The 14,979-nt window shown below is 43.5% G+C and overlaps 1 protein-coding gene across 1 annotated transcript; it reads left to right on the top strand.

The window, feature by feature from the left end:
• Positions 1-993: 993 nt before the first annotated feature.
• onecutl (one cut domain, family member, like) lies at positions 994-14,406 on the top strand. Its single transcript, XM_075466146.1, has 3 exons — positions 994-1,331; positions 1,768-3,154; positions 9,393-14,406. The coding sequence occupies exons 2-3, from the start codon at positions 2,110-2,112 to the stop codon at positions 9,701-9,703; spliced, it is 1,356 nt and encodes a 451-aa protein (XP_075322261.1). The 5' UTR covers positions 994-1,331; positions 1,768-2,109; the 3' UTR covers positions 9,704-14,406.
• Positions 14,407-14,979: the final 573 nt, after the last annotated feature.

Raw genomic sequence — 14,979 nt, 5'->3', positions numbered from 1 at the left:
GAGTCTGAACATTGGAGACGTTGTTATGCCTTCAAAAATGTGTAGCCTACTTTTACGCACGTCAAATTCGTACTTAGTAGCTTTCAGAAGAAACTTTTGCACGTGCGCACACGTGCATGCGCCCGGGCCATTTGCAACAGCAGCAGGTCGTGGGTCCTCTGGAAAAAAATGGGTGGTGGGGGGGTCGCATTGATCTTGTTGAGGGACTTTGCAGAATGGAGTGAATGGAGCCGCGTGCTGAGTGCTGATTAAAAGCTGAGCAAAACAAGGGCATCACTTGACAGCATTTATACTGAAAGGTGGGATTAACATTAGTTTTAAACCAGTACAAGATCTTCAAGATTATATATTTCTGAAAGGGAAAAAAAACAAAAACGACTATGCCTGGTGGGGTGTGAAGATGTGGCACACTAAAGTGTAGATAGATTTTTTACATTTTGTTTTTGGAGTCAATGAGTTAGTAATTCGATTCACATAACTACATATTCCCCATCAATTGTCGTTTTTTTACATGTTCAGTTTCATCTAAGATCTCTCTCTGAATCATTAAAAACGAGAAATATTTTTTCAAGAATGTGGCGATAATGCTATCACATCCGAATCCTTCCCCATCTAAATGACACATAATATTGCACAGTGACAGAAGCAGCAACAGTATCACTTGTTACATAAAAGGACAAAACAACATTATGCAGCCTGTAAAATCCATTGATCAGACACGATAAACAGCCGAGCACAGCAGAATGACCAGGATGTCCGCACATAATTCATAAATTGTGTATGCAATCAGCTGAAGGAGGCTTAACCTGTGGGGTTATGAGAAAAGGAGCATCTCCACCTCCACACCTCCCCCCCGGAGAGAAAGGGTTAATTGGAGTAGGAATTTCATCGCACATCTGTCAGATTTTTAAGGTCGTGACGCACTGAAAGCAGGGAGTCGATGTGAGCAAGGGGGAGGAGGAGGAGGAGAAGAGGGAGAAAGAGTTGGTGGTGAGATCGATGAAGTGGCAGGCAGAGGGAAGAGGAGGAGGAGGAAAATCTCACGAGATAATGAAAGAAAAAGAGGAGAGCTGCTAGTACAGAGCAGAAACACGAGGCTACAGACCAGGAGATTTTTTTTTGGAGTGTGAGACAAAAGACTGAGAAAAATAAGAGGAAAAAGGAGAGTCGGAGAGGTTTGCCTGTTTTTGCACTCTGGTTTCGGTGAATGTAGCACCCCGGGGCGCAGCGGACCAATTGTATGAATCTGCAGGGCTGTTCGGCGACACAGTCGGAGATATGCACAGGACGGACAACAGCCGCGGACGCGCTCTGAGAAGTGGATAATAAAGGTAGGATTTTGGATCTTGTTAAAACCATAGCACGTTGGCTGCCTGTGTCTCTGAGTAATCTGCGAATGTAATGCTTCCTCGTTAGAGCATCATATAGGCTATGTAGAGTTAAAAAAAAAAAGCACTGTTAATTTGTAGCGCTTCGCATACGCGCTATTCTGTATCTATAACTTCGCATAACAGCAAAAAAATAAATAAATCCTCCTTACATTTATGTTTAAAATTGAGATGAGCTTTAATTGAATAAAACCTTGATTTCGGTGTTTTCTCGTCTGTTCTGCGGGTTGTGTGTATTAAAGTGCTCCTTTCATTGTTTTTGTTTACAATGGATGCGTGTAAATTAGTATCTAAGACTGAGGAGACAAACGTTATGCGGCTGATTTCCGTTTCTGTAACGATTAAAGTTTAAATACAACGCCTGTCTTGTCTCACGCAGGCACAAAAGCAAGGCTTCTGCCGAAGAACACAGCTGAGCACCAAAGACATAAACAGGGTGCCGAAGCACAAGTGAGAATAAAATAACAGCTAAGGCTCCTGGTGCTGTTGCAAACTCGTTTTCTGGGAGTTTGAGGGAGTTTGAAGACAGTACTTAACGTTATCAGATAATTAATTAGACACCCCATAAGCCCGGAAATCAATTAATTCACAAATCAATAAATCCATAGTCTGGTGTAACAAGAGACCTTCCAGACTGTTAGCCTGGCTGTTGAACAACAATAACAAGAGAATAGCAACAGCACAGAGGCAAGAAATACACATTTATTTGTTGAAATAGAAGATGGATGGCGGTCTAGGGGAGATGTCCCTCCACAGCCACTCTGAGCTGGCTCACAGCCAGGACGGCAGGGCCATGCTGCACTCACGGGACCTTTCAGCTGCTTTCCCCAGGCCTTCCCTCGGGGGCTCCTCCATGTCACTGGAACCCGAGCCCCGTCCACCAGGCTTTGACCACTCCATGTCAGCACTGGGCTACAGCGGCGACTCCCCGTCCAGCTCCGGCAGCACCTACACTACCCTGACCCCCCTGCAGCCCTTTGATGACAAGTTCCACCACCACCATCACCATCACCCCTGCCTCCCTGTAAGCAATGTTATTGGCAGCTTCACCCTTATGCGTGAGGATCGAGGCCTCAGTGCCAACTTCTACAACCCTTATGGCAAGGAGCTGGCCATGACCCAAAGCCTGTCGCCCCCCTCCACTGGTTCAGGCCTGGGCTCCTCCATGCATGGCTATGGCAGTCTGGGTAATACCCCCAATGGCAATGGTGGTCAGATGCTCCACAGTGGTTATGATGTCCATGGAGGGAGCCTCTTCTGCAGGACATCGGATTTTGGACGAGAAATGTCCCCACCAAGCCTGGGAGGAGGCGATGTGTCAGTGGGGCATCAGCTGAATAAAATGGAGGCTCACCAGCACACTCCCAGCCACCACCCTCACCTCTACAGTCAGCACTACCAGCCCCACCATCACCCAAGCCAGCAAGCTACCAAGATGGGCGATCACCTGCTCTCCTCATCATCCATTGCGTCCTCGCCCGGTGAGGGCATGTTGCCGGGCTCACAGGGCGGTGGAGGCAGCGGCGGCGAAGAGATCAACACCCGGGATGTGGCCCAGAGGATCATCACTGAGCTGAAGAGGTACAGCATCCCCCAGGCCATCTTCGCAGAGAGGGTTCTGTGTAGGTCACAGGGCACGCTATCTGACCTCCTGAGGAACCCCAAGCCCTGGGGCAAGCTCAAGTCTGGCCGCGAGACCTTTAAGAGGATGTCCCGCTGGCTCCAGGAACCTGAGTTTCAAAGGATGGCCTCACTCCGACTAGAGGGTAAGATTTAGCTTTGCTCTCTGCTTGCCTCACACACACCTTCACCCTCACACAGAAAACTCAACAAACACCGACACACTCTTTCCCCCTGTTTTCCCCAAACGCCTCCCTTCTCCATGTCTTCCAAAAAAAAATTCTCCTCTCCAGTGCTCAGTATGCAGCTCAGGTTGAAACATGGGGAGAAGCAAAAGCATCATATGGATGTTTCTCCTTTTTCTCAACTGTGAATGTACCACTGGTTTGTCTGTAGCCTCATCAGCTATTGATAATACGAACTTAGCAACACATTGAGGGGCAGTTCGAGCGAGAGGGGCCATATGCACTCTTCCTTTGTTTACTTTGCTCCCAAACATCTCCTATTGATTTGTACAGTAGCTACAATAAAAAAGCCACAGACATTTGCCCTCCTCTTAAATGAACCATGAAGATCAGCGTGCACAGCGGTTGGCAATTTAATCGCTTTTGATCGCACAAAATAATTTGCACAGATATGCCATTCTGGAGCGATTGATTAATTTGAGCGGTGATTTATATCTGCTCAGCGCCTGCTTGAAGTTGAGTTGGCAAGGAACCTGATGCAAATTAGCCTTGAGCTTTTGCCAGACGTCTTTTATCAACGTCGTCACTGAGGCAATTACTGTGAGGCTAAATACAAATGTTCAGCTTACAGGCAGCATCTTGCAGGTTTGGGGGATTTGGAAAAGAAGAGGTTACTACTTAACTGCAAGTGCATGCATTTTTTTGTGCTAAATTGATTATTATTTCAATTAATTGATAATAATTTTTTTAGATCACAAACAGATAAATAGATTAAATTCACTCCTTAATAACCCATCCCATATTTGGACTTTTTCGACTGTTGATCAGACAAAATAAGCAATTTCAACTCTGCTTTTGCATTCTATTACATTCCACAAATTTCAGGATTGGAAAAAAAAATTCTGTTCTCAAGAAATCATTTGCTGCTTACACAGAATTCACAGAGTAAAGATTTTTTTTTCTTTGAAAGGCACATTGTAATCTGCTGCTTGACATTTAATATTCTTTGGGGATGTGGATTGAAGACACGACAGCACGCTGTACAGTGCTGTGTTACAGTGTTGTCCCTCCGCAGGGACTGAGGGCCCATCTGATAAACGGAGCACAGAAAGAAATCCAAGTGAACACAGTAAGATGAGATGAGCAAAGACGAGTGTGTTCTCGTGTGTGTGTGTATCTGCAAGTGGTTTGCTCACTGCGGGGGTCTGTGAGCCGTACGTGTGTGTGAGCGTGCCCAGTTGATCACTGCTTTTCGCTCTCTGTCAGCAGCTCGACTGATTAAGCCCAACAACACAATAGGGTTCATAGGTAATGATTGTGCACTCTTGCAATCCCTTCACAATTATTGATCTTTGATTGTTCAACTCTAAGAGCACATGTGTACATCCTCCATTCAGTAAAACGTCACAGCAATCACGACCACGGCTCTTATCTAAAGATGAGTTACCTCAGGGTTTCTTCTGTAATTTGGCCAAAATGTGGTTTGATTAATCTAATCCTGAGTTGTGTGAAGACTTTGTATGCAAACTACATTTCCCTTACTCATCATTATAAAACAGCCCATTGTCTTCAGAGCTGAAATCCAGCACCGACCGCTCGTCTTTATTTACAGCATCTGTTTTTTCATCTTTACAAAGACAAACATTATTTCAGCAACTAAGTGCGCCTAGTCTAAACAGCCAATCAATCAGACTCATAAAAAATTAAAGCCTACACAGAGAAGTGTGCTAATGTTTGACAATGCTCCTCTCTCTCTGCTCTCACACACTCTGTAATTGCATATTTAGTTCTTGGCAAAGCCACAATTTAGACAGCTCGGCACTTTTCTACATAACCTACTTTCCGAAGGGGGTTGTTGTTTTTTTCCCCCCCTGGCCAACCCCCTTTTGTTTAATTACAAGCCTCTATTGATTTCCATGGGAAAGAGCAGCACGCTTTGCCCACACACACCTCGGCCGCATCGGCAAATCGAGACTGGAATTAGAATGCGCGGTGCCCTGTGCTCCCCAGTCTGAAGATAGCTCAAGTGCTCTCTGCTTCACGCCTCGAGTTTTAAGATGGTCCTCCTTAATGCGGCACTCGCTTAAATACATATAAGGCCCTTTAGAGTTAGCCAGAAGTGTTATGCATTTTCCATAAACATGTCTCTTCGATAGAGAGCTACAGAGTGCTCTTCAAAGCTCAATGCTCAGTAATTATGAAATGCGCTTGCTGCCATTTTGTCTTTTCAAATAACTGTCGTTTTGCAGAGACACTTTGCTAAACATGGAGGAGGTGATCCCTTGGATTTATCTGCAGTATCTAGTTTGTGTGTATGTGTATATACTTTATGGATTACTGTACTGTATATGAGATGCATCTCCAGTCCATCTTCAGGCTGTGAAGGAGGCAATCAGGATTTAGTTGGAGAAGAAGGCTGGATAAAGACCACACAGCCGTGCCCGACACTTAAAGTCGAGGAGGAGGGGATCAGAGACTATAACTTTAAAGATGATGGCCGAAGCCCTTGACTAAAGGTCTAAATGAAAAAGAAAGGTCAATGCGGTTTACGTGTCGGCTCCAGTGCCTGCACCACCCCCACAGTAATGAAAGCCACAAAGCCTCGTCCACATCTCGCTATGTACAGTTCACATTTGGCGAGTGAGGCTCAAAGGTCAAAGCTGATTCCATCTGCATACTGGGAATCGTAAAGAGGCCGACATCGCCTTAGCGCTGCAACATCAAGCAAACCAGGTTGCTGTTTTTGTTGTTGTTGTTTTTTTTTAAACTGACTCTTGCATCTCCCCCGCTGCAGCGCTGAAGGGGTTAACCAGCCTCTGTGGGTCGAGGAGTCTGAGCTGCACAGATTTAATCAATAATTTCTATCAGCCCCTGGTCCAAGAAATCAGCGGGGGGTGGGCTGGGGATGGGGTGGGGGGCTGAAGGGAGAGGACAGGGAGGGAGGGAGGTGTGTTGGTTGGGGGGGCTCTGGCTCGGAGGTGGGGTGTAGCTTTAGACGCCGGGGGGTAGGGAAAGGGCTTTCGATCACGTTTCAGCAACACGAGACAGGGGCATACATCATGATTAGGGGCTGTTCCCACGATCATAAGAAGCCTATAGGGGAATATTTATGTCTCCAGGAGTAGCCCCAGTGCAAGGGATTTATAGCATGGTAATTGTGAGCCTTTTACACATGATTACAGCATAAGGAAGCATTTACTTAATGGTCGACGTTATGATCGTCAGGAAGCGAGAGCCTAGGATGGGATGGAGTCGAGGAGGAGGAGGAGAGCAGCAGGACACAACGACTCCTCCAACGAGCCATAAATCCACGCTACGAGCAAGCTAGCCGGCGCTATCATGTCATTCCTTTCATTACTACATGAGCTGAGAGTGCAGCACTATATACACCTTCCATAGCTACAGCCCACATCCCAACCCCCAACCCAGAAATATTGATGGCAAGGATGGTGTAACGCCTGTGAAAAATGTAGCATTTGGAAAAAAAAAATTATTTCACTTGTGGTGTTATTGACATGCCGCTGACATCTTGGCCTGCTCAGATTTTAATGAGACTTGGTTCGATAACTCTCAGAAATGCAAACGAGCTCTGGATGCCCTAAAAGCTAACAGGCCCCTGTAATCTCAAGTTGACATGAGTGCATCCCAGAGTCAAAACATTTCCTTCAGATAATGATTGTAGAGGAGAATGTTCACAGGGAATTCATGGCGAGATTTATTCATGTCCACTTGGGTACTTAAGTTTTAGAAACTCTGCTGGATGTCAAAGCAATCAAAGTCTGGAGGTGACGAGTTGGGGCTCTGATGCTTCTGTTGTGATGTTGTGATGGCATGTGGAAAATGGGACAGGCTGCAGTAAGGTCACAGTTATTTCTCAAGCACTCTGCTAATGAGAGAAAATTGCCGGTGTGAGTTTGAGGAGTGAAGAGGCGGTCATACAGTAAACACCAACAGCAGCTCTAAGGTGTTTCTCAATGGGAAGCTGTAAGCCAATCAATTGAACACGTAGGAGCTATGTGAGAGCAAAAGGCAGCATCAGTGGTTTATAAAATGCATATTTGAATTGGATTGAGTCTGCATCTTAGAGATGGAAATGTGGGCTTTCAGCATTATTAATTGTTTTTGTGAAAACCAGAGCTTGTCACATTTTTTTTGTGCATTCTTTTAACAGAGGCAACCTCCTCGCCCCATTGATTTCAGCCTTATTTCTCAGGATTTTTGCAATTTTTCTTACACTATTGTTTAAAAAATAGACCACATTAATTGAGCTGAAGTGAGCAAACAAAACTTGTATAGAAAAATAATAATTGTGTGTAGCGGAGGCTCAACTTATGCTCAAAACCCTCCAGAATCTTGTGTTGCTATGATATTTTTACTTCTTCTGAGTCTCCGAAACAGTAATATTAATGCCAAATACCACTGCACATTCGAATTTAAAAACCATACTAATTTAAAAATGTGTTTTGATGTTGATGTAGAACATCAAAAAGGGAATGAATATGAAAGTCCTGTATACGCAGTCATCCTGTTCATTTGTGTGGTGGTGTGCATGTGTGCGTCGTGCTGTGCTGTGCACACATGCACCAGTGCTTACACCTAGAAATGCATCTGATACCATCAGCAAAACAGTCACCCAACAACCGTGCAGAGCTGATTGAAACCTCTTAAAAGTGTGCATTTAGGTAATTGCGTGACTTCCTCAAATATGTTTTAGTCCACTTAAGGCTTCTAAACACCCTCGGCAATGCAGACTCTGCTTGTTTCACTCACCCCTGACGTAACCCGCCCTAAATAGAAAATAAATTAGTTCCACCTAAAGTGATTATTACTCACTCACTGCCGCCACATGTAAATGACTTTTATGAGAAACTAATGATGTTGAAGTGTCCACTAAGGGAAAAGGGAAAGAGAGGAAGTGGAGTGAGATGGATGGAGAAATAGAGGGGAGGGTAGGATGAGAGGAAGGGGTGTGTGTGGTGTTGGGTGAGGTGGTTTGGGGGGTAGGGTGGGGGGTTGGCTTGGCTTGGCTTGGCACAAAAAGGCAGAGGTTGGTGTTGTGTTTCCTGTAAATACAGAATTACAGCGTGTTAGAGGTGAAAGGTTCAGCGATGGATATGCAGAGGAACATGCAGCCTGAATTCAAAATGCACGTCTGATTCTCAAAATGGATCTGAGCTCAGCCCACACACTTCAGGCTGCTGCTTTCTTGCTGAACAAAACCAGCCCATTTTGCAGGGTAATTTTTCATTTTTCAGATTTCAGACTTTTTCGTGAGCAAATATTGATTATATAATTGGGCAGTCTGCCACAGCTACAGTGGTGTTTAACCCAGACCCGGAGTTTTTATTGTGTGCTTGATGTATGCAAGACTGACTTAATAAAAAAAAGGAAAAATTACCAGAGGACTCTTTCATCTCTGTCGCCACTTAGATAGTTTAAATACCAACAATCAGAACATTTAAGGAAATTCTGAACATTTATATCTGTGAACCACAGATCCAGAAATGTATAAACATCAACTGAGGGTGTCTGACTAAAAGTGGGCATTTTCCTTTTCATTTGCACAGTTTATATTTCTGATTAACCAATAAGGAATGTATTACTTTAATGTTTTTGTCTGAGAATATATATATAATAGAACCTGAGAATATTGGTTGCCATCTAGTAAAAGCCACTGGAAGTTGTGGGCATATTAAAAAAAAGTCACTAATTCCACTGTTACATAAAGAAAATAATAATTCCAGTGGAAAATTATTCCTAGTGATTATATTGGACCTTATGCAGAATAAGGTGATTGTCTTTTTATGCTTATTTTCTTTTTGGAAGACATAGTTTGAAGACTGGGTTTATCTAAATTTTTAAAAATATTTTCAAAGAAGAGGGCAAAGGGCATAGCAACACCATGATGAAAACTTCAGAGCTTTGGCCTGAATCTTGTCTTTTTATCCCCAGCAGCCTACAGCAGCTTACTGGCAACAAGATGTGAGAGGCTGAACATCTTGATTCCTTTACTGCACAATGAAACAAGTTGCTGATTCATCTCTTTTAACTAATCAAAGTTGCTTAGCTAATCTGTTTTCTTTCAACAAATCCACTTTCCCTCAGCTTAATCCATTTGTCCTAGTTAGCCAGCCAGTCTGTTAGCTAACCTGTTTCCCCTCTCCGCTCTCTAATTTATCTTTTATCCATGTGCCTGCAGCCTGCAAGCGCAAGGAACAGGAGCAGAGTAAGCTGGAGCGCAACCAGGGACCGAAGCGCACCCGGCTGGTCTTCACAGATCTGCAGCGGCGCACACTCCTGGCCATCTTCAGGGAGAACCACCGCCCAACCAAAGAGCTGCAGATCACCATTTCCCAACAGCTGGGCCTGGAGCTCTCAACTGTCAGCAACTTCTTCATGAACGCCCGCCGACGCAACCTCAACAAGTGGGCAGATGAGGGTCGCCCCTCTTCCACTGGCTCCTCAGGCTCCAGCGTGTCCTCCTCCGCTGTGTCCTGCAGCACTGCGTGATGACGTACCGTCCAGGAGGTGCGTTGGGGAGGGCGCTGAGGGGGCAAGGGGGCAAATAGACTGGTCTAAGCAGAGATCAGCCGTAACAAATGTCCTCCTCGTTATCAGAAGGAGCGACGGAGCCAGCTGTTATAGATGATTTTATGACCACGAAGCATTTTCCCAAACCAAAGTTGATTGCCTCCTTGAAATGGAAGGGGGCAATGCGTAGAGGGATATGATTGCAGGATGGGAGGTCCTGCTTGTATAGTCAAGGGTGCGAAGATGATTCGACTCAAAGAAGAGTCACACCCTTACATAGACATCATCTCATTGCGTTATTTTGATTATGTAGATTAGAGATAATGAGGGTATTACAAATCAGGAGGAAGTGTATTTTGATGTACCTTCAAATTTATGCTCATCTCTCCAAACGTGAAGAATCAAGAGGTGCCGTTTGCTCACACCTGGAGAGCCCCATTGTGTAACTTTTTAATCAAAAGTGTTCATCACCCAAAGACGTTAATCCTCTCCCAATGTTCTTATACTCTGATTTTTCCTCAAGAATCAAGGTGACAGAGGAAGAAAAGATTTTTTTTTTCGATTCTCTTTTATTTTTTTGTGAAGAACCCAATCTTCCCTTCCTTAGCATGTGTTTCCATGGTGATGGTTCCCAGGACTGTATGGCGCTGTTCCAAGTTTGGACCCTGGAATAATCAAGAGAGTTCTGTAGCGTCTGCGAATCCCAGCTGTCAATCATTAACCATCAACAGGAGCATTTCCTGCATTTTGTCAAAATGGTCCTGCCTTGAATGAATCAGAGGTTTCAAGGAGGGACTGCAGTGCATCTCAAGGTATGCCAGGACAGAATCAATAAACACAAGAAGGGCGCAGACACAGACTTGTTGGTTAAACAGTTTAGCTTTAAGACTCTTACTGAGCTTGGAAATAAAAGCACCACAGCCATTTTTTTTTTTTTTAACTCAAAATCAAGCCAAAAAAAGTGAAAATCAACTTTTGAACACAAAAGCTCCATGGAGAAGAGGTGCACCTGACATGTCAGTGTATAGTGACATTGTAATATTTTTTTCAACTCATTTCCAAATAACTCTACACACCTCTGCTCCACTCTGAAATGTTTTTTTTTTCCTTTCTTAGTCCAGAAAATGGAGGAATGTGATTCTTTCTGCCCTTTTTGTACAGATTTCAAGCACATCGCTCTATTTATAGAAACATGTTGAAAGTGTGGGGCAGTTTATTTCAGCCCTGCTGACATACAAGGTCATTTTTTGGTCCACAAAGGAAAGGCTTTAACGTGCCTCCTTATAGCCAATAATTCAATCAAGCAAGAAAGTTTCAAATGCAATTACTGATCTGATCATCGTATTTATTACTGCATTTGTGTATTTATTGTTTTCCCTTTTTTCTCTCGCTATTTATTTGGTAATTTATTTATGCTATCTATAAACTGTAAGTATTTATTTAACAATGCTCTGTATGTCTGTGAAACTGAAAACTTTTTCTGATGGGCACTTTTAGCTGTAGAATCCCATCGTAATACCAAAGATTAACGTTGCCTCCCTGAATGTACGGCCTGAATCCCTAAACCTAATACCTGATCCCAACCCAATCCAGCCCAATCCACCCAGTGATGTTGCGTATCTCTCTATCTTATAGGCCTGGCCTTTTTATTTTGATCCTTTTTTTTTTGTTTTTGTAGAATAATGGGGAATTCTTTACTCTTGCAAATGTCTCTGCTGTCAGCTCTTAATGCCAAGGCCAAAGCTTGTTTGAATGTTGTGATAATATTTATAATTGATAATACTATAAATGATAACAGTAATGATGAAGATGATGTGGCATCTCATGGGTTCACAGGTTGCTTTTTAAGTTGTGTTCAGACCAGAGTGCATAAAATGTCTGGGGACCCACTTAAATTGATGTCTGGAGTGAAGTGGGAGTCCTTCAGGGTCACATGTAAACATGCGTACTGTGTGTCTGACTGGCTAAATATGCATGGTTGTGACCACCATCTTCCTCACGTAAGCTCCTCCTCAGTGCAGTGCAGACACTCTTGTCTATGTCCAATTCAGTGTGACTTCACTGTCCTCCACATGCCAAGCCCTCCTGCCAGTTGTCTCAGTTCCAAGTGGGTTCTTAGGGTTCACGTCTACTCTTCTACTGCTGGGTTCTGGAGGTTTTTGAGTCTGTTCTTGAACTTATATTGTTCTTTCTGTGTGTTACTTATCTTCTTGGAATATTGGATTTTCATACCCAGGATTCTGAAGGTCTTAAGGATCAGCCATGGCTTCCTAGGTTCTTCTGGGCTTCTTCTCTTAGTTTCTTATCTTCAGGTGTCGGAGGTTTGGGGCCTATGTTCTTTGGCTTTTTGGGGCCGAGGATCTGGTTCCTCGATTTGTTGGAATTCTTGACTTGTAGGATAACATCCCTCACCCTACTAAAGCTTTAAAGTCCATTCCTGATGATTTGGGGTTTCTTGGAGTTCTTCTGTGTTTCGTGGTTCTCTAAGGTTCCGTGAAAATCTTGCATAGCACAAATGATTTCATTTTTCCAGTGTTTTGGGTGGTCAAAGTGTAAAACGGGGGAAAGTCTCCCAAGATCGTACTCTCTGATCCCTGCGTAAATGCTGCCAAAGTGTGGGGAGGCTAACTTGGCTGTTTTCTACCCTCACACTCTGTCTCGTTTTCTCTCTCTTTCTCTGACGTTAATGTTAGAAGGGGCGGACTGCTACAGCCCCCTTCACAGCATGCACTTGAAAGACTGGTGGTCATGAAAGAGGCCATCGACTTTTTCGTGGACTTCAAAGGGGAGTTTTTTTTTTTTATCCCATCTCCTCTCTGGGTATCTGGTCTGGGGTCCGCTGTTGGCCAGACCTGTGGGCTTTAGGGGGTATTCAAAGGGGGCGGGAAGAGATCAGAGAGGAGGCTGAATCGTCCAGAATGAGGATGGTGGTAGAGTGTGTATGTGTAGAAAAAGTAGGGGGGGGTTGTCTGAGGAACAGGAGGTGTTGGAGTAGTGGGGCATGGAGCTGAATTAAACTTTAATGAGTAACAATTGTCAGCATGCTGAGAGCAAAGGGGGGCAGTGGTGAGGGGGAGTGGTTGAATCTGTACAGGGGTGAAAAAAATTAAAAATAAAAGAGCTTGAAGGCTCCTCTGCCGACCCCTGCTCGCTGCTGTCATTGTATCAAAGCTGAGGTGACACCTTTCAGGTTTCTCTTTGTCTCTCTGATGGGAGCCTAAAATGGAGACAGAGCTTTTTGTATTGAGCCACCTTCTGCTCCGTGTCAAGGAGGAAAGCTCTTCCCTCTCTGTGCAGAGAGGAGGCGGGAGGGAGGAGTGAATACAGTTGGCTGACGCAGGCGATCCGCATTGCCATTTTAGCCTGTGGCACCCCCTAGTGACTTTTCTAGAAACTTGACCCTGAGACAAGCCTGGCAGCCGAGGCCATTGCGGAGCAAGAGTCTGAGGAGCGCATAAACATTGACATAGCGGAACTGAAAGCTGATCTATACTTTCAGAATAAAAATGTAAAAGGACAAAAAAAAACAACCTTTTTTTTTGTTGATAATGTTAAAGAAAAAAAACGTAAAAAAAAAAAAAAAAAAGAAGACAACCAAAGATTGATGGGTAACTGCTGAATCATGATGTAACATAGGTAGTTTTTAGCAGTTTTCCATCAGAGCTGACGTAGCACTCAGAGGATTCAAAAAGCACCAGTGGGGTTCCGTGTGCTGATTATTTATGTTGCATAAAACAGTATTATGTTGAGCTGGAACTGAGAAACTGACATGAGGCAGTGTCTTCTAATTGACTCTGTTTACCCCGGTGTCTCTGTGTCTGTCCCTGCCCTCTCCCCTGTGTGTACATGAAAACTTTACCCATCTACCTCAACTGTGTGAGATGTTGTGTGGCAAAGATATTCCTTAACCAAAGAATCCATCCTGTCAGGGTGTCTGTCTATCTGTCTATCTTGTCTGTCCATCCGTCTCTTCTTCATGCCTTTTACTCCGAACCAAATGTGCTGGAATCAATCCATAACAGGAGCCAAACAAGGCCCCCGTCCAGCCAAAGCTGAAGTCCAGTATGTTGGTGTCCATTTGATCCACGTTCTGTATATATATGAAATCATTCTCAAGACCAAAAAAAGAAGGAGGTGACAATCCAAGCAAGGAGGTTCTTGCTGTAATCAACGTTGCCTATTCCTTGTTTTCCGAAAAAAAGTAGAATTATTCGACTTGCTGTCATAGAAAAAGCTCAAGAATCATCTCAAAATAAAAAGGTCAAAGGAGACAGAAGCTATTTTTCCACATTTGTAAGCCACCCCTCTCCCACCCCTGTTATTTCCAAATGTTTAGTGTAGTTGAAATACTGTTTGATCCCACTGTTGTAAGTAGGAATTAATGAAATCCATACAGAAAGCTTTAAACGGGGAAGAGCTGATGGAACTGTTTGACTGAGTCTGAGTTTCCTCAGCTTGGACTCGACCCACCATGCTTTACCGTGCCATTCTTGTCCATGTGTTAGACTTACTAATGAATGTGGCTAACCAACCAAAGGCTTTAAAAAAAAAAGATACACAACACTTTAAACGTCAATCATGGTGGGACATTTTGTATCAACAACTAAAGAAAATCCCTTTGAATACCTCATGTGAAAATTGTTTGTTGTGATGTTGCACTAAAAAAATAAAAATGACTCATTTGTAACCCAACGCTGTGCTCTGTCATCTTAATTCTGACCTTGTTGGAGGTGCAAGCAGAGAGGCCCTCTCAGTTTTTAAAGGCCACGCTGACAGCATGGTTTTCTGGAAATGCTTTTATCTTTTACTCTGTAGTCTTCAACTAGATTTAATTGTTCAACAAAAATGTAGGAAATCACCCGTACAAACGCAGTTTGCCTAATTCAAAGGTTAGGTACTTCTTTAAATGATGACTTATATTTTAGATATTTTATTCATAATTTCATATGTTGGCTATTTTTGTAATGTTTCAGGCATTTATTTCAGGCAGGTTTATAATGACGGACCACCAGTGGACCCGTTCACATCTTAAATAAGCCTGATTTAACAAAAAAAACCCTGATTCAGCATGATTTCCAAACATTCCTTTAATCACTTATTCAATATTCCAGAAACAACCCAGTACTTAACTTCCTATCAAATTACAAGTTCTTCTTGAGATTTATTCATTTATTTTTCTTTTCACCTTGAGCAGGCTTCCCTGCCAATGCGGTAAATACTAAGTTTTACAAGCTAATTGCTAGCTGCAAATTTCT

This window comes from Odontesthes bonariensis, chromosome 5 (genome assembly GCF_027942865.1).
Source record: "Odontesthes bonariensis isolate fOdoBon6 chromosome 5, fOdoBon6.hap1, whole genome shotgun sequence".
Lineage (NCBI taxonomy): Eukaryota > Metazoa > Chordata > Actinopteri > Atheriniformes > Atherinopsidae > Odontesthes > Odontesthes bonariensis.
The sequence above is the reverse complement of the archived record's forward strand: the minus strand, read 5'-3'. Positions and strand labels throughout refer to the sequence as shown.